Raw genomic sequence first — 26,999 nt, 5'->3', positions numbered from 1 at the left:
ATCAGGGATGAAAGAAGTATCCAAATTCTTTGTATTTAAGTGTCAATACTACAGTTGATTTACTCCATTAAGTCAGGATTTTGCTTTTCGATTTATATAAACTTACTAAGTATTAATTATATGGAGTAAATTATAATTACTTACTTATATGTATATATTATAAAATGACTCATTGTGAAGGATGGTTTACTATTACAGCTTTACATTATTGTTGTGTTTGTCATGAACATTGTGATATTCAAACCTGCAACCTGTGGGCTCATTTGAGCTGGACAAAGGTGGTTTAAATTACTGACCTTTTTGATATGAAATACTAGATAAACACAGGTGGGAATAATGATAATAATCAAGAATCAATAATCAATCAGTAATCAAAGTTTCATTCAGGTCAAACAGAGTCAGGGTGCATTAGTAACACCTGTGCTCACCCTGCTGTTTTATATGGCTGCCAAGCATGAAAAAGGTGTATTCCACATACAACTGGCTGTTTAAACTTTGACAGTGCATGACATCATTTGTTAGTATTTAATTTATTACATTATTTTTTATTTCCCTTCCTAAAGATTATTATTACCTCAATGAATTTCAGTGTATTTATTACTAGTTTATTACTAGTATTTTTTCTCACATTTAAGAAATATTGGTATTGGATGTATATATGATGCTTATTTATGGTATGTTCTTTGTCCTGCTTGCACGATGTACAAAAATTGTGCATGGAGAACAAAGTACATACATGGGTGAAATCAACAAATAAGTCAACAAATCAAAAGTAAAATAAAAGAAAGAACTATAACTATAAACATTCAACTACATAGCAATTCTAAATCTAAACTAAATAAGAATTATGGTTTAAAATTTTGTATTTTGATTAGCATCAAGAGAACTCTGGGCAACCTTAAAAAATAAAATGGTTGCTCACTACAACTATGCTGTTAAATGAAAAAAAAAAGAAAAAAAAGAACATTTTGTCAACTCCATAAGACGCAAACTCAACTTGCCCCAAGTCAGTGCCCCACTTGGGCCACCCAGCCCCTGAATTTGGCTTATTTGGTTAGGCAGAAAGGAAACCTGAACCACAGAATAACGCCCATAATCTTTTCATCAGTTGTGGCTGTGAAGTGATGTGTGATGTTTGTGACATTTCCAACACTGTGTTGTATGACCTTTTATATCACAGATCCTTTGAACTGCCCCAGCAGTGAATAAAAAGGGGGCTACAGGTGAGAAAAGAAGGTCAGGAGCTTCTCTGACCAGACTCCGCTGCACAACCGAGCTCAATTTTGCTGTGGAAGGAAGGAAGGAAGGATACCAAGTGAGATTTTTGCTGAGTCTTTCTACTGAAGGTGATGTCAGGAAAGATGTGCAGCAGCAACAGTGTTGTTCAGGCACAAAAACTGGTGGATCAACTTCAGGTGGAGGCGGGCATGGAGAGAATCAAGGTACGTAGGGATCTGAATAATCTATTAACGTGTGGTAGCTTCACAGCATCACACAAATCATTTTTTACATCTTTATTTTAGTAGTACAATGTGAAATGCCATCCTGTCCACTTCTGCCCCTGCAGATCTCCTTGACAGCAGCAGACTTGGTCCGGTACTGTCAGGAACACAGGCGCAGTGACCCTCTGCTCACCGGCATCGCTGCGTCGTCCAATCCTTTCAAAGACAAGAAGACCTGTGTGCTGCTTTGACAGTCCTGAGCAGTGCTGACCAGCACCAGGGCTGGGAGGGGATACTTTAAAAATGTATTCCCATACTGTTACTAATTACCTGTCAGTAATATAATTCAAGTATCACAATATTGAAGTGATGTTACTTCATTATTTTCTGTTATTTTTGGATTACCTCAAAACAATTCGATTAATTAATCCTGTCACAGTCTGAAACAGTTGTTTTCATTACTGATTAATCTGTCGAACATTTTCTCAATTGATCAGCTGTTTGGTCAATAAAATGTCAGAAAATTATATTAAAAAAGTCTAAGATGACGTCCTCAAATGTCTTGTTTTGTCCACAACTAAGATATCTTCAGTCTGCTGTCAAAGAGGAGTAAAGAAACCAGAAAACAGTCACATTTAAGAAGCTGAAATCAGATCAATTAAATGTGTATGGACTGATATTGGCCACATTTTAAAGACAGTGTGAACAGTCAGACAAAAAACTCAGATCTGAGCAATAAATCAGAATTGAGCACTGAGGCTAGCAGTGAAGAAACCAAGCCAATACTTCAAACACTCGATTTTCAGGCCATTTAATAGTCTTTCAGTGTGTTTCAATTAATTTATCCATCAAGTATTATGTAACGGATTTATAGTAACATTTATCAAAACAGTTAAATGGTTATATATTGTTAAAACTAACAAACACAGATACACACACAAGGAATATTTAGACACGCCTACAAAACGGAACATAATGATTAGCACTGCTGAGTGTTTTCAAATAAATAACTTCACATATACAATCAGTGTGTCACAGAGGGTTTGGATAGCTCAAATATTTCACTGCACATGACAAGTTCGTACTGTTTAGATACACTGTCAGTTACTGCAGAGGATTCAGTTAATTGTTTCCACACCGTTTGAGCATACAACTAGTTTTGAGTACTGGCACAAAATGGCAATTAAGTGCATGGGATAAATATTAACAACATGTTGACTGATTGTAGACAACATGATTCTGTTTGTAGAAACAGGATTGAACAACATTTTAAAAAAAAAAAGGTTGAGGGCTTTTGGCTGAATCAACACAAGTGAACAGTTTTTTCAGTTATGCACTTCGCTCTGTGTACGCAGGAAAGACCAGCTTAGTGTCTTCAGGTCCTTTCAAGTCTTGCAGGTCTTGCTCTTGTCATTTTCTGGGCCTCCAGACCTCCACACACGTGTCCCCTGAGGCTACGGCGAGGACTCCAGCCTCCACGCTCAGCTGACGGTTGAACACAGAGACGGGCAGAGATGAATAGTGAAAACACAAGGAGAAAAAAGCATGTCAGAAATGAGAATGAGCAGGTAGCTGATACTGATACTATTGATTAGGACCTTGTTATTATGTATTTGGATGTTATTCTTTTAATTTTTTTTCTTTAGTTATAAGCCTCCTTAAATAAAAGATAATCTTTATATAAAACCACCAACAACCACCAACCACATTTCCAAAGCAGTTTGGATGCTGTGTACAAAGTAAATGAAAACAGGATGCAATGATTTGTAAATCCTTTTCAACCTATATTCAATCAAATACTGAACAAAGACAATGTATATAATGTTCAAACTGATAAACTTTATTGTGTTATTTTGTAAATATACACTCAATCTGAGTTTGATGTGTCATGATTGGGGAGAGGCTCAGTCGTTCACAAGCATGAATAAGGTGAGGTTCACCAAACTGTGGAACATTACATGGGTAAATAGTCAAACTATTTAAGAACTCTGTTTCTTAACACAAAACTGCAGGCATTTAGGGATTTCACCATCTACAATTTAAAAGTGGAAAAAGTGTGCTGTGGTCTGACGAGTCCACATTTCAATTTGTTTTTGGAAATCGTGGATGTCGTGACCTCCAGGCTAAACAGGAAAAGGACCGTCCGGATGGTTACTAGCGCTAACTTCAAAATCTGCATTTGTGATCTGTCACAGCTGACAGCTGGGCCCCTGAAGTTGTAAATCAAGCGAGAACTTCAACATTTTGTGTCCTCCGTTCCCAAACGCTTACTGAGTGTTGTTAAAAGAGTAGGTGATGTAACAAAGTGGTAAACATGCTCCCGTCCCAACCCAAATTCATATTCAGAATGAGTGCATATTAACAAAAGACAATAAAGTTAATCAGTTTGACCATTAAACATCTCGTCTTTGTACTGTTGTACTTTGCAGTCAAAATACAAGTGGAAAATGAACATTTTGACATATTAATTATCTATATGAGGTAAAAGGTACTAACCCCATTGACTCCGGCTTTGTGATGCAGTGTGCATAATGTCTTTGGAGGCGCACAAGGAATATGCACCTGCAACATCGAGAAGACATAACAACTTAAAACTGTTCAGTAGTCGAGTGAACTAGTTCAGTGAAGTAACAAGGAATTTACATCATCCTACCTTGAGAGTGCCATCGGACGAACAGGTGTAGAGGCTTCCGGGGGACCTGTGGATGCCAGTGACCAGCGCTGTGTGTCCCACATCGAACCGGGACAGGGGTTTTAGGCTCCCAGCCTGCATGGAGAAGGAGTGGAGCATGCCACTGTTGTCCCCTGCCCACACTTCATAGCCGCTGTAGCTCATAGACAACAGGTAAGAGCCCAGCTAAAAATGAAGGGTTTGCTTGGAGTTAGTCTTGATACCTATGCGTCTGCACACGAAAGCAAACTTCAGAAACTATATGTGTGTGTGTGTGTGTGTGTGTGTGCCTGTGTGTTTGCATCTACCCGGAGTCTCTTCAAGCCTTTGCCTGCCCTGCGGTCATAGACAGCCACAGTGCAGTCTTTACTCCCAGAGATTATATACTTGTCGTCTGCAGCTAGGCACATTACAGCTGTGCCATGGAGATGGAGGCTTTTCACCAGAGGTTCAGCAGCTGTGGACAAAATTAAGACATATTAAACCTCTTTAGTTATTTGTCTGTGTATGTTAGAATCATTTATGAGCTATTACTAGAACACAGTAGGTAGAGTAGCGCAGAGTGGCAGCCACTGTACCACAATGTGCTCTCATCCAGTGGCACAGCACACACACCCTCAGCTGGACCATGAGTTTGCCAAGATGGGTGAGGAGTGAGAGGAAAACAGCCTGCACAGTCAGACTCTTCGCACTCTCTTCACAGTGAATTAAGGATTTAATTCAACCAAGGTATTGATGATAGTGATTGTTGGAAGAGTGGACAGACTAACAAAGTCAACAGTTCCTCTGTCGAGCTTGTTAAGTTTGTTTGTTAAGAGTGGTTAATGAGTCTTAGTTCAGTAAAAGAGAGAAACTTAAACTCAGAATGTGACAATCTGACTCATCTGAAAGCTGATACAATATGTTATGTTATGTTATGTTATGTTATGTTATGTTATAGTTAGGTGTCACTGCTCTATCATTACATTTGTAAAACTTGTGATATTTTATTTGCAATTTATGCCCACTCAGCGACTAAAATTAAATGTTAACCTCACCTCTGGGATCATACATGCTGACCCTCTTGTCAAATGTACCAGCCAGCAATAAATCCCTCTGAAAGGACAAGCAGAGGACAGCAGCCCCGGCCCTGATCAGGCCCCTCTCTGCACCCCCTGCCTGTAGGTCCCACAGCCTCACCGTGCTGTCGAAGCCCCCTGAGGCCAGCAGAGGTCTCTGAGATGCAAGGCACCAGACCCATCCCCGATGAGTGCTGAAGTCCCCCTGCCGTCCCAGCGTGTGCAGCAGCGTGCTGCCAGAGCCTGCCTGCACGTCCCACAGCTTAACATTCCAGTCTCTGGAACCTGTGGCACAAACAGTCCCCTCTCCACCCACGAGGAGGACTGAGTTGACCTGGGCAATGTGGTCTGAAGGCAGTGTGACGCACTCCAGCGCGGGGGGCGGGCTAGGACTTCTGGGGGGAGTGCGTTGCTCCTCTACCTGTCTTCCATTACCCAGATTCCTGGGGGGTGCCATGTCCTCCTGTTGATTCGGAGCACCATCCTGCCCCTCATCAGCCATCCTGCGGTCCCTTTCTCCTTCAATTCGTCCTGCTGCATCATCCTCCAGTCTCTCTTCTAACGCCTCTCTCAATCTTGCCAGTTGGTCCCCACCTGCAAGGGGCTGGATCTCACCAGCCTCACCTTCCATTGCCACCTCCATCCCCTCATCAGCACCATATGCAACCTCCTGCGCAACCACTCCCACCCATTCTACCTCATCCTCTCTGCCATCTTCCTGTCCTCCTTCAACTAGCTCCCACTCCAGCCTTGCCCCTTCCTGCTGTCTCACTTGTTCTCTCTCCTCCTCATCCTCATGGTTCTGCCTGGCCACAAGGTGTCCTTGGCCTGTCCAGCAGGTTATCAGCTGCTCCATCTCTAGGCAGGCAGAAGGCCAGTCGAAGTCCTCCTTCGGCCCCACTGGAAAGCTCGCTCGGGATCCGACTAGCCTGCGTGCCCGGAGCTGCCATGCGGTGCTGTCCTTGCCCACATTACCCAATGCATGACAGACCTGAGGGAAAAGAAATATCAGCTTTGGAACAGCTTTGGGGAAACAATTTGCTTCAACACAGAGTGTATATTAAATAATTGTCAAGCAAAAACACAAAAAATGAATGTCTACAAAACAAACTGAGAACAAATGGAGTGCCTGAGTCAAGAGACGAATTGTTTTTTGATTCCGCTTGAACTACTGTATGTCACAAATTACACATACATTGTTTGTCAATTTAAAACATAGCTTTTGGAGGGAGGCAATCATAACATCAATTACATGACTTCTGAGTGTGTAGTCTTTGTAATTTATGTATCTTCTGTCTTATACTTCAGCAATTTAAGGACAGACTGCAACTGTCCTCACTTGAAAAATTATCTTTTAAATCGCCATTGACTACAGTTCTTTTTTTGTCTCTGAAATTAGGTCTCATGAAAGGGAGTGACACACACTATACCACTATTACTGTTCCTAGTTCATTTTGGGAGAATACAGAGAAACAGGGAAATGTGATTTAGTAATCTAGTGACAACACAAGAAAATCAGACTACAAGACATGTTCAAAGGAATGTTATTGAAGTGATGAGTCCAGATGTTTAAAACTAACCTTTGGCAGCACAGTGATGACACAATGAGCAGGAAGATGTGAGGCGATGTGTGTTACCATCTCCCATGGCAATGACAACAAGCCACTTGTCTCAGCAGAAGGTGAGGGGCTGCCATCTGCTGAGGCTGGGTGACCAGCTGGTGGGACACTGGAAGGAATATCAAGACCAATGTGACTCGCTTACTAATCTCAGACTGTTGTGCGACATGAAAGAGCAGGTAATTGAAGGTAAGAGACAGTCTTCCTAGTGATGACAGTCACACACCAATGACATGATACCTGCTTCAATCTTGAAACTACATTTCCACTGTTTCAGTGTTTGCTTTGGTGCAAAACAACATGCCATGACACCCAAAGCAGCAACCGGTTTGTTCCCATACTGAATGGAGCTGAGTGGTTTGCGTTCCCACGGATCCATTTTGACAGGTAGAGACAGGTCTGAATTTTTAAAGGACGTCCCTGCTATATATGCAATCAACACAATGCAATGTGGGTTGTAGTAGCAGTGCATGCAAAAGAAACCACCTCAGTCCAAGAACAGTTGAAAAAATATTGTTCCTAAACGAAAATCCTTGACTGTTCCCCATCCAACACTCTGTCATATGGCCTAAATATATGAATACACACATTTAGGGCAGCAACTAATGATTATTTTCATAGTTGATTAACCGGTCGATCATTTTCTCGATTAATAGCTGTTTACCTATGGTGACAATAGTGAAAAATGTTCCCAAGATGATATCCTTAAATCCAGAAACCAGAAAATATTTACATTTAAGAATCTGAAATCTGATTATTTAGAATTTTCTCTTAAAAAAATGGCCAAACTGATTAACTGATTTCCAAAACAGTTGTTGATAAATTTAATAATCGACTGATAATCGATGACTTAATTGTTGCAGCTCCACACATAGCCATCAGTCCATCTCTATTTGTACATTGAACCTACTTTATATTTTGTGTGTGATACACTGCTGTATAGATATATCACTGAAACAGTTTACATCCAAACAAAATATTGTTAGCTACATTAGTCGCATATAGCAATGTTATGCTGACTCTATGGGCCTTTTATTTAAGCTGATACATAGTGTGAATTATTACTCATAATTAAGATAATTATTTAGATAAAATGTTTCAAGATTGAAAGGCATATAATGTGAAGGTGTGATCACGATGATCTATCTAGTTCTCTGCACTTTTCCAATCGAGTTCACTGGTTTTCACCAAAGCTTCGTGAAGTCTTACCCCTGCAGGTCAGAGCTGACAGACTCAGCACTCGGAGATGTCTCAGCGTCAGGAGACTGTCCATCCTGGTCACTGTGTGTCCCTGCCTCTGGGTTTACCCTGACTTTAGACATCACCCTTTTCTCCTCTCAGCACAACACAACAATGAGTCATGTACTGTAAGACAGCATTACTTTAAACTCTACCTCTGTTTTGTACTGCTGGCAGTAAGGGTTTCAATGCACAAAACCTAAAATATTGTGCCAGATAACCTAAACTTCAATAAAACGTTAGCTAAGCCAGCTCTGCAGGGCTCAGCTACAGCTTAGCTACAGGGCGTTAGCTACATTGGTACATAAACTTTAGCTACCCATGAATATAATAGTTTTCTTTGCGGTATTGACACATAACTGTAGCGTTATCTGAACGTGTATCTATTAAACAGACACATAAAAAACTGTTAGTACAGAAAAAAACACACTAACGTAGCGTAACTACCATCACAGCCGTGAGACAGCAGGTTAAGGTTAGCTCCGAGTATTGTTCAGTAAACGTTACTGTCAAGCCTCTGACAGTGCTGGCCGCCGGCAAAAACACTTTGCTCGACTCACTGTACCAAAACTGTAACCCACTGTCGCTACAGTGACAAAATTAAGACTGAAATTTCATGTATTGCAGGGCTACTAACTGCCCCGTTTGGCAACTCTTCTTGTTCTTTGCGTTATTTAGCGGACAGCGATGCCAGTCTGTAGGTGCACACCGCCACCTACCGTACCGGAGTATGTAGAACGGGCTCTATTTAATTTGATCTAGATATACCTTTATATATTTTACCCAGTAACAATATGGATATATGTCTTCAAAACATATAAAGATGTCTTTAACCTGAAACTGAATTGTTTGTCCAGTTTTTCTTCCTATATAGTTCTAAACATCCAACCAAAATATTCTGGTATACGTGCAGTGATAAAACAAAAAAACTTTACTTTATTCCTTTACTGCTATATTATTATTATTATTATTAGTATTATTATTATTATTATTATTATTATTATAGTAGTAGTAGTAGTAGTATACAGTAGTGGAAAGAGTCCTGAATATCTGCTACTCAAGAACAAGTACTGTTACATAACTAAAATATTACTCAATTACAAGTAAAACAACTGGTGACTTCTTAAGTAAAAGTACAGTACAGTAAAGTATTCTTGTCAAAACACTGCTCAGAGTGTTAGTTACTTTTTGACTGTTGACATTCAATGAATTATCAGTAAACACTCCTTTTTCTGTCATTTTACGTTTTCCTTATTAAACAAATGTGATATAGTTATCACAATTTCTAGACCATTAATCAAGTATTGATTAATTCATTTTTAATTTGTCAATTAATCAGTGAATAATCGTTAACATCCCTATTCCAAACCTGTGCCTGCTGCAGTATTTTGGGGGTTTATCATTCATATGTCTGATTTTAATTGGTACGTTTGTGATCAGATCACCTGATTGGCTACAAAAATGCAGATGAAAGGTTTGGATATTAATTCACATTGTACTCAGTAGTCAACTGTGATTTTAAAAGTAACTAAGTAGATCACCTAGTGTAATGCATACTTAAGTACAGGTAAGTACTAACTTGCAAATCTATTCAGTACAAATACCCCCCACCTAAAAAACCCTACTCAATTACAATAATTTAAGTATTTGTATTAGTTACTTCCACCCCTGGTATTTTAAACTTCCCCTTGACATCAGAGCAGCTGAGTAAGTACTCCAGTTTAAAAAGCTCCTAAAAACCCACCTGCATAGACTAGCATTTGTATAAAAAAGTTTTATGTAAAGTCTACTTATATTTAAATATTCAATGTTCTTTCATATCTTGTTTTCCTGTCTCTGTTTTTAGTGCATTTTCTGCATATGATGTGCTCTTAAATTGTGGTTTTATTTCTCTGTATTTTTAACTTGTGGAGCACCTTGTAACTGTGGTTTTGAAAGGCACTGTATAAATAAAGTTTCATCAGAGAATATACCACCACTGAAGAATAATTCAGGATCTTGCAATATATTGAGATATTGTGAGCAAGGTAACATTTTTAAAATGTTTTCAGAAAACTGTCAGAGTATAAATAATGCACCAACATATGAACTAAACCTGAGTTTATTTTTTTATGCAATCAGAACAGTGAAGATAGATAACAACACTGCTATCTAGCAGTAAACACAACACAAAATGAGCCACTGTCATGAATCTTTGCATGTATCATGATAAGACAATAAATTTCCACTCAGTGAAGCATTTTTTAGTAGAGGTCATGATAATGAATTGGCAGCTGTGTGTGCACTGTGCATTGTTCTTTATTTTAAAATTGTAATCCTACTAATAATCCCCATTTTTACTAAATGTATCTATAGTCTGATTACATCTTTTTGTTCATAATTGTAAGTTAGTAGTTGCCTTTTTTTGTATCCAGATCATGTCATCAGTTATTTCCCAAGCCTTATTATTGTGCATGTAGCCTCATTTGGATGACGTCTCAGTGTCACTCGTAACTAATACAGGGCTTGAGGCGGTCATGACAATTTGGTTTTTCTAGGCAGTCGTCTTCTTATCAGCATGAAGAGCGAAGGTTTCTGCCACCAGCAAGGGGAAGATTATGGTGGCATCTGCAAACACCTGGAGAGACAGAACAACAGGCTGTGTATTAAATCAGAGAACAAAACCTCAGTACCCATCTTTATATGTCTATGTCTTATATCTTTATATTTATACCATTTCGGACAAGCATGATACTAGTAAATAATATCCAGTATTTGTGTTAAAGCTACCTTTACAGGTTTAGCATTTGTTTTGATCTTGCCCCAGGTCACGGCCTCATCAGGTCTGGCTCCTGAGTCACAACCATCAGACTCCTGAGCCGTGTTCACGTACACCGCATAGTCAGCTCCTTTCCTCTGAAGGGGAGAAAAGTTAGTTTATCAAAACAGAAAACTGTTGTTTACGTCTTTTACAGTATTTTTGACTTATGCCTTTTTTATCATTTAGTCTTTTATGTTTTTTTTGACTTGTTATGTCTTTTACATTGTTTTTGTCTTACTACAACTTCTACATCATTTTTGTCTTGTTATGTACTTTATGTCATTTTCATCTAGTTAAATCTTTCACGTTGCTTTTTTCTTGTTACATACTTGATGTGATTTACTTTACGTAGTTTTTGTCTTGTTACATCTTTTGCATTGTTTTTTTCTTGTCTTCTTTCAAATTAAGGCCAAAATGCTCCCCTGCACTCTTAGAAATATGGCTTCCAAAAGGGCTGTTTTTACAGTGTACTGTATTCTAATTATCTATCTATATTGATTATATATTAATTTGCCTCTGTCTGCAGATGTCTTGTACGTCTGTGACTGTGCGCCCTCCCTCATGCCTCATGCTGGACTGTAACAGGATTGACCTCTTTGCTCCTGTCCAGCCAAACTAAAAACAGCAGCATATTTCTGTGCTGTTCTAAAAGGCTTTTTCAAAAATCAATCCTAACCGCTCACTGTTCCCACACCCGTCTGAAAGAAAACACAAATCCATAAGAACAAAACCTATTTTTGGCTGGGGGACAACATCAAAGTCAAAAATATTTACCCATGCATTGGCATTGCAGATGTGGTGTTTGGCTACACCTCCTCCCAGGATGATCATCCCAGTACTGTTGGCAGACACTGCGAGGCTGTTCATTTTTGCTATATCTGGAATCAAATATATTGTGTAAGACTCACTAACAGCACAAAGACAAATGAGGGTTAGGGCTAAGACTGAAGACGGTTTTACCTTCACTTATGTCCAATATGAAGCCGGGGTTTTCCTCTGACAAGAGGAACAACACGTCTCCTATAGCGCCGTCTGTCAGGGCAGGGCTGAACACCGGGATGTTATTCTGAAACACACACCAGGTCACTGCTCAGAAACAGCACAATCACTGAAAGGTTTACACACAAAACACACTGGCTGGATGGTGAAGGAAAATCCAGGAATAACTAATTTAACACTAAAGTTATATAATCATTCTGTTACATTCTTCCATGACAGGTTATCATACTACTGCTTATGTAAAAATGTTATTTAATTTGTACTAATTATAAGAACAGATCTCAGACACTAGCTTGATGTATACCAGGACTCACCTTGTAGGCCCAGTAGCAAACAGATTCAGGGTTGTTGATCTCTTTGCCCAGTCGATGGATCATCTTAGATGGAGTCCAGCGAACGCCCTGACAGAAGAAACGTTACAGAAAAAAAGAAAGATGATGCAAGCTGAGGACAAAAACAAGGATCAGGACATCTCAACTGCCACAATGATTAGAAAAGTAGAAGAATAGATTCTTGTGTAAAAAAAAGACTCTGGAAGAAGTAGAAATACTGATTCAGCTTCTTTACTGCAGTAAAAGTGGAAAAAGTACAGACTCTGAAGTGTACGATTTTTATTGACTGTTTCTGTGCAAAGCTAATTGAATGTCAACCTCTTCTCAGCAGTCAAGTCTCCCTCGTAATGTGTCGTAATTTTTGTCTTGCTTCATCTTTTACATCATTTTTGTCTTATTACATACTTCATGAAGCTTTTGTCTTTGAAGCTGTTTTTGTCTAATGTCTCTAAAGTTGTTTTTGTCCTGTCTCTTATGTTGTTTTAATCTTGTTATGCACTTTAGGTTTTTGTCTTGTAAGGCCTTTAAGTTGTTTTTGTCTTATGCCTTTTGCGTTGTTGTTGTCTTGTTACGTCTTTTGCGTTGTTTTTGTCTTGTTACGTCTTTTGCGTTGTTTTTGTCTTGTTACGTACTTCACGTTGTTTTTGTCTTGTTATGTCTCTCATGAGTGATTATGCACTCATGGATACAACAAGGAATTGTATCCATTTAGGTCGAGATCAGTCATGATGATGATGTTTTCTGACACACAAAAAAAATAATCAATAATTTTACCCAAATGATTTAAAACTAAACTAATGAGCCTGTATGAAAATGTAAGGATTAGAATATTAGTGTTCAAATGTAGGGAGTAAAAGTAAAAATTTGTAAGGTAGATACCCAAGTAACATACAGACACCTGAAAATTCTACATAAGAACATTTACTACGCATTTCTCACCTCTGCCTAAAACATTTTAGGAAAACAAGTAGACAGATGTTCAACATCCACACACCTGAGTGTTCTGCTCCAGCAGCATCTGCTTCAAGATCGGCGTCATCCATTGGTCAAATAAAGAGTAGTTTTCATCAGGCATCAGAAGGTTCCCAATCCTGCAGCCAGAATGACAAGAGAACTAAATGTCTCTGTCCATGTGCAGCATGAAATTAGATCACAGTTGCAATTATTATAATGCATCTTAAAGCTTGCTCAGCTAGTTCACTCATTTAAGATCATTCTAGATTCTGTTTTTCCCAAATTTTCAAGGTGTCATATGCTGTCATATGTTCTCTGACCTGTCAAGACCTTTCTCATATAGATCCTTGCCAGGCAGAGTAAAGTCTCCGATGTAAACCGGGCCCAAACACTTGATCAGATCCTCCTCTATGCCTCCAGCTGTGGTCACTAAGACATCCACCTACACAGAGACAGAAATATATAGTATAGGAACAAATGTAACATGGTGCTCTGTAGTAGCTTAGACTGGACTGTACATTGCTCCAATTCAAATGTTGCCTTTTATAGACAAGATAGCATTTCTCAGTAGCACAGCAACATGTTTCTAATGTGTTTGAGGAGGGTTGTACCATTTTGTGTTCTGCAAGGTAGCGGATGCTCTCCCTGACTCCACTGCTGATGAGGTTTGAGGTGTAACCGAGGAAGATGGTGCAGCTCCTCAGGCAGGGGCAGTTTGAATGGTCTTCCTCAGCAATTCCATTCGCCACCTTCATCGGCTGCTGACGCCTCTCAATCTGTGGGTGTGGGGTAGGTTATAAATACCGACGGAAACCGGAAAATAATAAAACCATAGTCATCTGTGATTAATTTATCACATATTCAGAATGCATGTAGTTCATGAAGAAGGACTTGCACCCGACATCACTGTAACTTTGTATTTTGGGCTTGATTTTGTAGGCCCATTGTAGCCTCTATATAATCCAAAAATAGATGCTGAAAATTGGGTGGTGTTTTTTCTGCCCCATTTGGTCCGAAATTTGGGCTTTGTTTAGTCCATCTGTTTGTTTCAATCTAGCCCAAAAATAGTGGCCGTACAATAGATGTTGAAATTCAGACTGTGTTTAGCTTGTCCCTCTCTATTCAACCAATTCTGGACATCTCTTCCAGACTGAATTTAGCCCTAATGAAAATCACAAGTAATCAAGTGGAGAGCTACACGTCTGTAAAAGATAAACTCTCTATAAAACACAAAGGTGTTTTTAGACCCTGTACTACTTTTTGCATCAAAGGTCAAATATATTTTTACTGTAAAAGTGGGTTTAATATTTGCACAGGCTCATCAGACGTGTACCACCAGTCTCACCATGCTGTTGATCTGCTGGATAGCCAAGCCAACACTAGTGGCCTGGAAGCCGGTGTTGAGGTAGGACTGCATCAGGGCTCGGTGGTCCACTCCCTGATTGAAGTCATAGCCTCGAACCCTTGGTACATCCTCTGGTATAGGGACGGTCTTCCTGTAGATATACTCAAGTTTGTGGACGTGTTGTGCCATATTGTCTGAAAAAAAAAACAAGAACAAGATGAGCCTTTAAGCCAGCCCTTTGCTAAACAGTTTCTAAGAACAACTTCCCAGATAGTTCAGTGTAACAGGGTCCAGCAACCCTGGCATAGACAGTACAGGCATTTTTATTATTCTTATTTTCAGTTATGCTAACAAAAAGGTTCTTGTGGGCCTCCAATGTGGCCGTTGCTCCAGGACACTCTTGGTGCGTTGAATCCCGGGACGGCAGGCCAGCCTAGAGGAATAAGCCCACTGAAGGACGTCTAACCTCAGGGCCAGTGGGATGGACAGTTGTTGGGGCCGGGTTCCTCCTTGAGAGCTGCCCTTACCCTCTCCTCCACTTCCCAGGTGACGGCGGTGACAAGATGAGGTGCAGGGAGGATGGTGTCTGGGTCGTGGGACAGGTTCCCCTCTCCAAAGGACTGGCATGACAGAACATTAGGCTTGATCTTGTGGGACCCTGGGCAGTAGGAGAGGGTAAAGTTGAAGTGGGTGAAGAATAGGGACCAGCAGGCTTGGCAGAAGTTGAACCTTTTAGCTGAACAGATGTATTCAAGTTTTTTATGGTCAGTCCAAACAAGAAATGGGATCTTGGTTCCAACTCCTCCAAAGCCACCTTCAGTGCCAGTAGCTCCCAGTTCCTGATGTCGTAATTCCTTTCAGTAGGAGACAGGCGACGGGAGAAGAAGGCACAGGGATGAGGCTTGTTGTCAGAGGCTGAGCGCTGGGAAAGCACAGCCCCCTCTCCAACATCGGAAGCATCTACCTCTACCACAACCTGCCAGTCAGTGTCAGGCAGTTGCAGGATAGGGGCAGACGTGAAGCAAGACTTGAGTTCTTGGAAGACGCCCTCTGCAGCCAGAGTCCACCGGAAGGATGGAGGTCAAGGCAGTGAGAGGGGCAGCCGTAGAGCTGTACCTCCTGATAAAGCGGCAGTAGAAATTGATGGGAGAATGGAAGAGTAGAATGCAGATAGTGACAATAAAAATATCTAACAGGGGCAAGTAGATTGGAGCCTCCTAACTAGTTAGACCAGTTGTGTCTCAGCATGTTTGCCGCCGTTCAGGGTCTAAGGCGTCTGACAGATAGATGAGTTAGAAAACTTTAGTGGTTAAATCTCCTTGACCTAAATTATTTTATTTCATTCATCTGCTTCTCTGGACATTGTCAGAAAAACAGAAGGAGCCACACTAAATCACCCCCTCAATTATAAGGCAGTAGAAAATGTGACACAAACATTTACAAATATTTTTCACACCCACCACCTGCCTAATCTGATCTATTTCATGCAGGATAAAAAAAAGATGGAACATTACCTGTCCAGTTTGCTGATCACCAAACTCTTAAGGTTGTTACCCACACCACTGTCACCAAAGAACTAGACCTGCTAATGGAAATTCAATTTTTAAAGGAGGAGGGCGGGGTGAGGTGAGCGGGTAGTCCCTGCACTGCTGCTATTGGCTGTATAATGTTGTTATTTACAGATCATAGACAATGTTTGCCTGAGGACGATGTGTTTGAACAGAAACCTGTCTGACTGTTGTACCAGTTTGGTGGGTAAGTGAAAATTTTAAATGCAGTGTGTAAAATACACAGTGTATGACTGAATGATTTTAGTGTGCACTTGTCAAAATGACTGACTGCTTATCTAATCACTTTAAGTAACCATTTATCACAGTTTATCTTATAACTAAAGTTAACATGGTGTACCACAAGGATCAGTTCTTGGACCAGTTTTGTTTTTTTTTAATTTTACAGGTTGCCACCAGGGGTACAAGTCTTTAATTATAAATACGAAAAGTAGTTTTTTGGGGGGTACATTTTCAATTCTGTACTGTTACTCATCCTTAAGTATGAATTACACCGCAATCTACTTAGTTACCTTTAAAATCACAATTTAGTACTGAGTACAATTTGAATTTAAGCTGCAAGCAGCGATGGACAGGCCCAACTGGATCGACAAAGCTTGGACATTACAGGAAGGAGGTCAGAATCACTGCTTGTCTCCACTTGTTGGTGCTACAGGACACCCAGTAATTGTACATTCAAGTGTAAACCACACCATGAAAATGCCATGAAAATCAAATGATTATTGCCACACAAGGCTTACTTCCTGTTGCCAATCCTGGTGCTATGACTCCTATTTGGTACATGGATTCCTGCCTTGTTCCCTTGTTTCCTTCCTCCCTTGTTTCATTACTTGTTCCCTTCATTACTTATTTCCTTGTTTCCTTCATCCCTTCAATGTTTTCCCCCTTGTTTCCTTCCATGTTTATTTCCTTCCCTGTGTACACCATATGACATCACTGAAGTGACTCGCAAAAGTCTTAAAATATTCTCAGATAATGCCATAGTTAATCTATGCCCAAATAAGGTCAGACCCAACACATCTACAGTATATAGAATGAACCTATTGGTCTGCAAATCCAAGCATCAGAAGTATGAATGAACAAGGTCTAAGATCACAGCTCAGCACCCTTTGCTCCCATCAGTCAGGGTCAGTGATATCCGAACCAGATTACAGTTACGTCTTCTCTGTTCAGAGTAACAAGACAAAGATATGTCCAACCTTAGTTGCCATAGCAACATGATCAGGTTGTCCCTTCTTTATGAGAAAGAAGAAGACAACTGCATCTACTGTCTAGAAGAAAGACAGTGTGTCTATTAAGAGTTAGTGACCTCAAGGCTTTAGGATGATACCTAAAATTGAAAAATTGCCTAAAAGTTATGAGAGTTATGACTCTAAAAATGTATCATAACATTAGTTAATATAATTTTAGCCTGCCTGTTCTAGCCTCATTTGTATGATCTCTTGGTGGCACCATAATTGTTGTCAGGTACGCCATTTTCCAGGATGATAAGTCAAAAAAAAATCCACCATGACAAAGGTTCATCAACCATCCAATAAAACTAAAATGATGAATAAACATTACAAGGACAACAGAGAGAAGTTCCTGTAGCGATTACCTGACCAGCTGTCCCAGGCAGTCTAGCAAGTTTCTTTATTTATCCTAGGGGTAAATAAAAGCAGCAGTACAAAAAATGAACCACACAAGAGCATTGACATCCCTTAAGAACCAATATTAGTAACCTATAGTTTGATCGTTTGACATTTAACTGAATTCATTAGCATGTGATTCATATTTCTCTTGTGCTTTGGCTCATTTTGGATAATTATACACATTTTTCTGTTTCTTGGAGGCCCTACCCCCAACATGACCTAGACCATCTGGCAAAAAAAAACCAAAAAAAAAAACCAAGAAAACAAAAATTGCAACTGGTCAGAGCAGCCAAACAGGGTTACTATGCCTCTGAGGGCAGTGTTGAGTTTGTGATTGCAGGTAAGGAGGAGGAGAGTGGTTCTGCAACACTGGAATCACCCCTAACTCAACAGCACACCACTTATTGAGAGGTTGTGATAAGTAAGAATAACTACACAAAAATAGCCGATCTTCTTGCTGATGTTCTTGTTAACTTATGCAGCTCAAATAGAGGCTTCAGTAATACATTGAGGCTGCTCTATAACCAGTTATAAACTCCTTGCAGTGGCTCTCACCACCTTAAAAATGTGTTTTTCTTGACAACATAGACAAGCCTAGCACATAGCATATGGGAAACAGGAAAGGAGGCAGTATCATAACATTACTTAATATAATTTTAGCCTGCCTGTTCTGGCATCATTTGTATGATCTCTTGGTGGCACCATAATTGTTGTCAGGTACGCCATTTTCCAGGATGATAAGTCAAAAAAAAAAAAAATCCACCATGACAAAGGTTCATCAAGCATCCAATAAAACTAAAATGATGAATAAATGTGACAAGGACAACAGAGACAAGTTCGTGTAGCCTGACCAGCTGTCCCAGGCAGTCTAGCAAGTTTCTTTATTTATCCTAGGGGTGTAAAATACACATCACAGCAGCAGTACAAAAAATGAACCACACAAGAGCATTGACATCCCTTAAGAACCAATATTAGTAACCTATAGTTTGATCGTTTGACATTTAACTGAATTCATTAGCATGTGATTCATATTTCTCTTGTGCTTTGGCTCATTTTGGATAATTATACACATTTTTCTGTTTCTTGGAGGCCCTCCCCCCAACATGACCTAGACCATCTGGCAAAAAAAAAACAAGAAAACAAAAATTGCAACTGGTCAGAGCAGCCAAACAGGGTTACTATGCCTCTGAGGGCAGTGTTGAGTTTGTGATTGCAGGTAAGGAGGAGGAGAGTGGTTCTGCAACACTGGAATCACCCCTAACTCAACAGCTCTCACCACCTTAAAAATGTGTTTTTCTTGCCAACATAGACAAGCCTAGTGCATAGCATATGGGAAATGGGAAAGGAGACAGTTGAAAGAGTTTCCACTGGGTACCAAGCAGGCTCAAGTGCAACCAGACATAAAATAATGGTGGCCAGATGACTTAGCTGGCCACAGCATTCAGATGAAACTGTCTCTCAAGCCTGAACTGGTAAACTATTTTTTTCCTGAAATAATGGGTCAAAAAGTCCACCAAGGTAAATCAGTGAAACATTTTGGAAAAACCTAAAGTCTTACTAAAAGATGTAGAAAGAGACAATGAAAAGAATAATAAATGACATGGATATTAATATCACCATTTGCAATGATTCTATTGTAGTTTGTGATAATGAGAGATAAAAGTTCAGAAACCCCGTCCACAGCTTTGGAGGGTGGTATACTGTAAGAATGAGTATCACCGGCTCAGCCTTTACAGTAAATACAATGTACTCAAATGAGGAAAAATCACCAAAGTTAACTCTTGCACAGCTAAAGTTGTTTGAAAATCCCAGCCTCTCTTTTGTTCTCTCTAACTGAGTGGAAGAAGCTGTAGTTTGGTGGACAAGTTTCAATAAGGACAGCAGCACCATCAGAGCTAAGCCATGTCTCAACAAGTCTAGACACATGTCGGAGATTAAATCATTAATTGTAAAGGACTTTGTGGTGAGTGATCCAACATTAAGTAAGGCCATGTTGGTTGTGGCTGGAACTGGCTGTGATTGAATTTGGCGAGGTACAGCACCAATATTATTTGGATGTCTGAGACTGTTCTGTGTACATGCCCTGCACCTATATTGTGATCTCTGACCTATGATTGGAACAGTTGGCAGATTTCCCAGAGTGCATCTGGGCACAAGGGGGAGCTATCAAGCCTGTACCTTGATTAGGTAGAAGTGTTGCTGCCCCCGATAAAAGATGAGAGGCAGGCTTTCATTCTTTTTTATTGCCAGAAGTTGCTTTAGCGTGAACTGCGAAGGTTTCTGCCACTAATAAGGGGAAGATTATGGTTGCATCTGCGAACACCTGGAAAGACAGAATGACAAGATGTGTATTAGATCTCAGAAAACAACAGGAGCAATCGATCCCTCTTTGTCAGCATGATCTGTATTGACTGAGATGAGGCGTTATCATATGAATAATCTCAATGCCATTAACATAATACATTGTTGCATTTGTGCACCAATCTATTTGTAAAGAATTATTTAAAGCTGTAACATTTCTGCATTAAAATGATCCCAAATGGTCAGTGGCCAAACGCATAAAAATCTGTAACATATTTAAGGTAACGGTACGTTTTCTATTAGCCGCTTGTTGCCATGAAATCACAGGATACATTGAATATGTCAGAGAGTGAAGAAAGAAGGTCGACAAACATGACAAAACGTTACTTGAATAAAACTTCTGGCACATTACCTTGTCCCTAAACGTGATTTCTGCCTGAGTCACGACAGATAGATTTTTATCAAAAATGGTGAAGAAAACTAGAGAATGCAATTTCTGAAGAAACTGCAGGTGTGAATGCTGGCTGTTGAAAAGCTGACGTCAAACTGCAATACTGGCTCTGTGAGTTGAATATCTAGAATGTTTGAATAATGTGGAATACTTTAACATTTGTTGAAAGGTCAACACCACACTGAATTGCTGTTGAATAATATCAGTAATGAAGGAATGATGTAGAATATTTTATTGTTTGTTGAAAGGCTGATGCTAAACTGAATTACTTTCTCTATAATATAATGTTTGAATGATGGGGAATACATTTAATATTTGTTGAAAGGCTGAGGCTAAATTGAATTGCTGTTGAATAATATCAGTAATGTGGGAATGATATAAAATATTTCATTGTTTGTTGAAAGGCTGACACTAAACTGAATTGCTGCCTTTATCATATGATGTTTGAATGATGAGGAATGTTTTAATATCTTGAAAGGTTGATGCCAAACTGAACTGCTGTTGAAAAATGCAAATAATGTAGGAATGATGTTGACTATTTGAAGATTTGTTGAAAGGCTGAGGCTTAACTGAATTACTATTGAATAATACCGATAATGAATGCTGAGTCAGCATTAAACTCCCACTATGCATGCTACTTCACAACGTCACCATCAGGTTGTGTCTTTTATTATTGTTTTAGTGTGAAAGAGGCCCCTAGGGGCAAAATGTACATATTGTGTGTTAAAGTATAAAAGGCTTGGTGCAAGTTTAAGTCTTTAGGGGTAGTAAATGGAAAATAACCTTGACAACAATGTGTTATATCAAATATTAGTATAAAGGACACCTTAACAGGTTTAGCATCTGTTGAGATCTTGCCCCAGGACACGGCCTCATCAGGTCTGGCCCCTGAGTCACAACCATCAAACTCCTGAGCCGTGTTCACGTACACCGCATAGTCAGCTCCGCCCCTCTGGAAGTAAACAAAGCAAAGTTCCAAAAAGACAAACTGAGCAAAAACAAAGGGAGAACATGTGTGCTGGTGGCAAATCTGTTTAGTATCAAACTCTTAAATGCAAAATACTTGCCCATGAATTGGCATTGCATATGTGGTGTTTGGCTAGTCCCCCTCCCAGTATGATCATCCCGGTGCTGTTGGCAGCCACAGCAAGGTTGTTCAACTTGGAAACATCTGAATTTAAAGGCATTGTGTGAGACCAACTAACATCACAAAGACAAATTAAGTAGGCAGAGATGAAGACTGTTTTACCTTCAGTTATGTCCACGATCAAGCCAGGGTTCTCCTGTGAGAAGAGGAACAACATGTCTCCTATAGCGCCGTCTGTCAGAGCGGGGCTGAACACTGGGATGTTATTCTGAAACACACACCAGATCTTTAATTTGAGTTTGCACACTCGCAACAATTGCTGATCACCGGATCACTCACCTTGTAGGCCCAGTAGCAAACTGATTCAGGGTTGTTGATCTCTTTGCCCAGTCGATGGATCATCTTAGATGGAGTCCAGCGAACGCCCTGACAGAAGAAAGAATATTGTGTGAGCTGAAGGCAGAAACAGGGATCAGGGCATCTCACCTGCTACAATGATTAGAAAAATTCCTCCTTCATAATGTGGTTAAATATTTGGAATTAGTTGCTCTGTCCTGATGTGAAGCCAAGGTAATTCAAGACGGATCTGAAAGGGATTTTGATTAGTTTACCAAAATTATTATTTTGTTCTGCTTCAACATATTGTTTTTTACATTTTGTACCAACCAGGGCAGGAATTTTACAGCAACCAGGATGGCGTCGACGTCTTAGCTTACTTTGATCATGAAGTGTAATGTTACTCTACAATTCTGTGGTTTACACTGCAGGCTAGAGTCAACAATGACACACAGCTAGATCTGTTGTACAACCATGTTGTCCCTCATTGCACTGCAGGATGCACTGTTTCTCTTTGGAAGCCCATTACTGCTAATGTGATGAAAAAATATTGTCTAAGTCATTATAATGAGAAACTTTATCAAAACAGTGGCTTTTTAATCCCCCCAAAAATGACTTTTTACCTCAAAATAGCGAGTTAGCATGACCTCAAAATATGAGTTATTAACTCAAAATAATGATTTATCTTAATAACAACTTATTATCTAAAAGGAATGTGTTATTATCTCAGAATAATGAGTTAATGTCTCAAACCAGTGACTTACTATCTTAAAATAATGACTTATTATCTAAACATGATGACATAACAAGAAACATTATGACTCAGCAAAAATTTTGAGAAAGTTTCTCATTGTTTTAAGATACTAACTCATTATTTTGAGAATGTTTTTCATTATTTTGAGACACAACCTCATTATATATGGCCTCATTACATAGACTGACCTCTGATTGCCTTCCAGTGTTCCTGTACTTAGTGCTGTATAAAATAAAATCACTCTTAACCCTAAAGTTAAATTCATTACATCAGTTTCATGGACACAAAATCATTGTTTTATTTGATGGCCTTGCTGCGCTGTCATTTGGCTTTTGTGAAAAATTTGAAAAATTTCCAACATGAAAGGCCAGTGGAATGTAGGGAAACAGGTAGACTTCAGACTTTATAGCGTGAGTGGTTGCTTGTCTCTATGTGTCAGCCCTGAGATGAACTGGTGACGTGTCCAGAGTGTGTCCCATCTGTCACCCAATGTCAGCTGGGATAGACTCCAGCTCCACCATCAAGGATAAGCAGTTACAGACAGTGGACAGATGGATATTGAAACTGAAACTGATAATGTAGAATTGATGTGGAATATGTGAAGATGATTTGGAGGGCTGAGGTAAAAGTGAATTGCTGCTGAATAATGCAGATAATGAAGGAATAATGACTTGAGTATGAAAGTTCTGTCTTGTTATTTTTTTAATGTGAGAGGGACCCCTAGTGGCAAAACTTGAATAGATGAATTTTAATAAAACATCATGTGATGTTGATGTTGCAATGACCTTATTTGGTTGGGTATGTGGAGACAAATTATCCTGGCAGCGGTGTTGGTTATGCGTGTGAGTTTGGCCCAAATTGTAATGGACGTTAAAGAAAAATAGAGGCCACACACCTGAGTGTTCTGCTCCACCAGCATCTGTTTCAAGATGGGCAGCATCCATTTGTCAAACCGAGCGTAGCTGTCTTCAGGTATCAAAATGTTTCCATTCCTGCAACCAAAGTGAAGCACCAGAGAAATTAAAGCTGCAAGCAGCATTGGACACACACCTGTCGGCTGTGGTTGGCGCAGGCTGCATCATTTACACTAAAGTTATAGCAGTTTTGTGTTTCATGGTGAGACATCAAACTTTGACGCGATCTTTTAATAACTTTTGATCAAAAACTAGTCTAGATGGCACAGACTGATTTTGAGGTTGTTATGATGAATTTGGTAGGAGGAGTTCTTTAAAATACAACATGTGGAAAATTGACCATGAAATTCAAAGTGGCCGACTCCATGTTAGGTTTGTTAGGTTTCCATGTTGGTACTGATTTGGGGGCTGCTGTTCTTATTCAAATTTGCTAAGTACTATATTCTGGTAATCAGACATGTTCTCCAACCTGTTAAGGCCTTTTTTGTACAGATCCTTGCCAGGCAGAGTAAAGTCTCCAATGTAAACCGGGTCCAAACACTTGATCAGATCCTCCTCTATGCCTCCAGCTGTGGTCACTAAGACATCCACCTACACAGAGACAGATATACAGTACATTGTGCATGCAGTTTTCCATTTCTAATCTCTATGATAAAGGGTATTTTGCTTTAACATAGTGCATATTATCATATATTTCTCAGTGACTCATATTTGAGGAGGGTTGTACCATTTTGTGTTCTGCGAGGTAGCGGATGCTCTCCCTGACTCCACTGCTGATGAGGTTTGAGGTGTAACCGAGGAAGATGGTGCAGCTCCTCAGGCAGGGGCAGGTTGAAGGGTCTTCTTCAGCACTTACTGTCACCGCCTTCACCGGCTGCTGCCGCCTCTCGATCTGCGGGTGCGGAGTGGATTGCAAAGTTAGTGTTTAAGTTGGAAGGCTTTTTTGTGTAGTGCATAAAAAACAATTCAAAATCAAAATTGCCCACTTGGCAACACACTTGCCCAACCAGGCAAGGGGTAAAAGAGAATTCATCGATTAAACTAATTTGATTCTTGATTGATCACTAAAGAATGAGAATGCTGTTTTTTCTTCCTCTCCAAACTTGGGGCGTGTTGACCGCCATACTGTAGGTAAGACGCTGACTTTGGATAAGTACCTCATACAAGCCCAATTCTTATAATCCAAACGATCCCAGATCCCTTCAGAACAATCCTGTTGGAAAAGGCTGTCTGTGAAAATATTCTAAATATAGCGTACACTTAAACTGATATTTATGTTAAGTTAAATTTATTATTGCAAAGTTCTCAGATGTATCTGCAACTTTTTGTAAGAGGCTATGTATTTATGGAGATGAAGTTGTAGATTTAAAGATGAAGTCATTTCTATTTGCAGAAGGCTAAATCATCAGAGGTCTGCCCCTGCAACCCACAGAGTGTTTATCTGGGTCATTTCTTTACAGCAGGAAGCAGCTTTTTTGAATTCTTGCACGACTGAGCAATGTTTATTGGTACGCTTTCCTAAGTTCACCCTATAGATCAGTGTTTCCCAAACTTTGTTTCTGGGGACCCACTTTTTAAAAATGCATACATGCATATACACCTGTTAAATACTTTATAAATGAGAAATAAAGCTTAGTTAAGAAGCTCATTATTTCTATTTCCTCTCATTAAGAAAACAAACCCTAAAAAAGTTGAGACAACTCAGAATTTCAAGGCAACTTACTATAATAGCTTTTTAAATAAAACAACAAATATTTTGCTAACCTAGTTGGATAATTTAATTTTATTCTTTAAATTAACTTGAATCTTTTAAGTTTAGAAACTGTAACTCAAATTTTTTTCAGTGAGCCGTGAACTTCACTTGAAATTATTTGGGTGCTTGAAAATTAAATGTTTTTAATTTAAAATATTAGTATTAGAGTATTAACTATTATTCACTGTCACTTCAACAAGTTTACGCAATCATTTTTAAATCCAATTCTTAAAGTCAAAGATTAAAGTTTATCTAAAGCAGAAAAGTCAATTATCTCAGCAAAACATCTGTTGGTAAAACTTTTTTTAAACTTAAAAGTTTCAGTTGGGCTCAAACTCAAAATCTTTTGCAGTAAGTTGCCTTGAAATACTGAATTTTCTCAACTTTTTCATTTTTACAGTGTAGGACATTTTAGGCTATTTCATGAGACAAAATAAGTGCATTTAGGTGGAATTACCAATTACCTCTTGTTTTTTCCTTTCATCAGTAAAACTATCTACACATTTTAAGTGCTTTATTACAGATATACGGTAGATCTTAAATTTCTTGTATAGTCTTTTGATTATTTAGTGACCCAAATAAAATCTCCCATAACCCATCTGTGGGTCACAACACACACTTAGGGAATGACTGCTATAGACCCATGATGCAGGGAGTTATGGTCACGCAACTAAATGCCTAAAATGTGATATCAGTTTTGATAGAATGTATTTCAGTTTAAAATTCCAGATAACTTTAAATACATTTTCCAAACCAGTATTTTCTACTTTGATACTTCTGATGAGCAAGTATTTGTAATTTGTAACAAGATATTTTTTGATGTATTTGTGACAGTAGTCATCCTTGTGAATAAGAGTTCATGTTCTCAGAAGAGAGTAACTGTGTTTGCTGATGATAAAGCCACACAGCAGCAAACTGATTAAACAGAAGACGTCCACCAGTGGACCCTGTGGGACTCCGGACACAGTCCTGTGGTTCGGGTTAACAATCATCCATTCAGCTGGTTGTGCAAACATACACTGCAGCCAGTAAATAAAACAACAATGCCTGTAGACCCTACACTGACAGGCAGCAATGCTGATAAAAATTTGAACAAGCTCATTGGCCAGTCTCCCTGTGAAGCATCACGTCTCACCATGTTGTTGATCTGCTGGACAGCCAAGCCGAAGCTGGTAGCCTGGAAGCCCGTGTTGAGGTAGGACTGAAGCAGGGCTCGGTGGTCCACTCCCTGGTTGAAGTCGTATCCCCGGACCTTTGGTGTATCCTCTGGTACAGAGACAGTGTTTCTGTAGATGCTCCCAGTTATTTGATGCATGTGGTGTGCCATATTGTCTGAAGGAATGATGACTTACACCATCATAGATAGGTGATGGAAGTGTAACTATAAAACAGCTAAAGTACTTGAATGCAAATGAGCTATTTCCCATCAAAGTGAAGCGGCCTATAGAGCAACGCTACACATGAATGAGGCCGAGAGATAAATGCAGCTCGGCTGACAGGCTGCCAAAAATGGGCAGTGACACCCCAGATAAGTGGTGGGCAAACCCAAGTTTCTTTAATATACGCCCCATTAATGCTAAAAGGCACATAGAGGTTTTGGAGCAACATGCGCTGCCATCCTTAAGACTTTTTCTGGGACGCCCCGGTTTATTTTAGACACATTCTGTGTTACAACAGCGTGGCTTCATAGTAAGAGTTCAGGTACTAGACTGATCTGGCTGAGGTCTAGACCAGTCTCATACTGA

General features: G+C 39.5%; 4 protein-coding genes across 4 annotated transcripts; 1 reads left to right on the top strand and 3 right to left on the bottom strand.

Annotated features, from left to right (window-relative positions):
- Positions 1 to 1,296: 1,296 nt before the first annotated feature.
- Positions 1,297 to 2,655, top strand: LOC146310054 (guanine nucleotide-binding protein G(I)/G(S)/G(O) subunit gamma-7-like). The gene is made up of 2 exons (XM_084744561.1): positions 1,297 to 1,442; positions 1,568 to 2,655. Exons 1-2 carry the CDS (start codon positions 1,350 to 1,352, stop codon positions 1,691 to 1,693), a joined length of 219 nt encoding a protein of 72 aa, XP_084600687.1. The 5' UTR covers positions 1,297 to 1,349; the 3' UTR covers positions 1,694 to 2,655.
- A 102-nt stretch (positions 2,656 to 2,757) lies between these two features.
- fbxw9 (F-box and WD repeat domain containing 9) lies at positions 2,758 to 8,702 on the bottom strand. The gene is made up of 7 exons (XM_084744560.1): positions 8,000 to 8,702; positions 6,752 to 6,899; positions 5,151 to 6,162; positions 4,422 to 4,570; positions 4,096 to 4,299; positions 3,939 to 4,004; positions 2,758 to 2,927 (listed from the first exon to the last, which is right to left on the bottom strand). Exons 1-7 carry the CDS (start codon positions 8,110 to 8,112, stop codon positions 2,853 to 2,855), a joined length of 1,767 nt encoding a protein of 588 aa, XP_084600686.1. The 5' UTR covers positions 8,113 to 8,702; the 3' UTR covers positions 2,758 to 2,852.
- A 1,654-nt stretch (positions 8,703 to 10,356) lies between these two features.
- On the bottom strand, positions 10,357 to 16,111 carry LOC146310052 (deoxyhypusine synthase-like). Its single transcript, XM_084743715.1, has 10 exons — positions 15,974 to 16,111; positions 14,460 to 14,653; positions 13,726 to 13,890; positions 13,435 to 13,556; positions 13,155 to 13,251; positions 12,143 to 12,229; positions 11,790 to 11,895; positions 11,604 to 11,707; positions 10,799 to 10,924; positions 10,357 to 10,646 (listed from the first exon to the last, which is right to left on the bottom strand). Exons 2-10 carry the CDS (start codon positions 14,646 to 14,648, stop codon positions 10,563 to 10,565), a joined length of 1,080 nt encoding a protein of 359 aa, XP_084599841.1. The 5' UTR covers positions 14,649 to 14,653; positions 15,974 to 16,111; the 3' UTR covers positions 10,357 to 10,562.
- Positions 16,112 to 19,330: 3,219 nt separating this feature from the next.
- On the bottom strand, positions 19,331 to 26,744 carry LOC146310051 (deoxyhypusine synthase-like). The gene is made up of 9 exons (XM_084745209.1): positions 26,390 to 26,744; positions 24,229 to 24,393; positions 23,971 to 24,092; positions 23,483 to 23,579; positions 21,837 to 21,923; positions 21,660 to 21,765; positions 21,478 to 21,581; positions 21,237 to 21,362; positions 19,331 to 19,981 (listed from the first exon to the last, which is right to left on the bottom strand). Exons 1-9 carry the CDS (start codon positions 26,579 to 26,581, stop codon positions 19,889 to 19,891), a joined length of 1,092 nt encoding a protein of 363 aa, XP_084601335.1. The 5' UTR covers positions 26,582 to 26,744; the 3' UTR covers positions 19,331 to 19,888.
- Positions 26,745 to 26,999: the final 255 nt, after the last annotated feature.

The sequence above is a fragment of the Lutjanus erythropterus genome, chromosome 19 (assembly GCF_056507025.1).
Source record: "Lutjanus erythropterus isolate fLutEry1 chromosome 19, fLutEry1.hap2, whole genome shotgun sequence".
In the NCBI taxonomy this organism is placed as follows: Eukaryota; Metazoa; Chordata; class Actinopteri; order Lutjaniformes; family Lutjanidae; genus Lutjanus; species Lutjanus erythropterus.
Note: the sequence above shows the minus strand (reverse complement) of the source record. Positions and strands in the feature narration are given on the sequence as shown.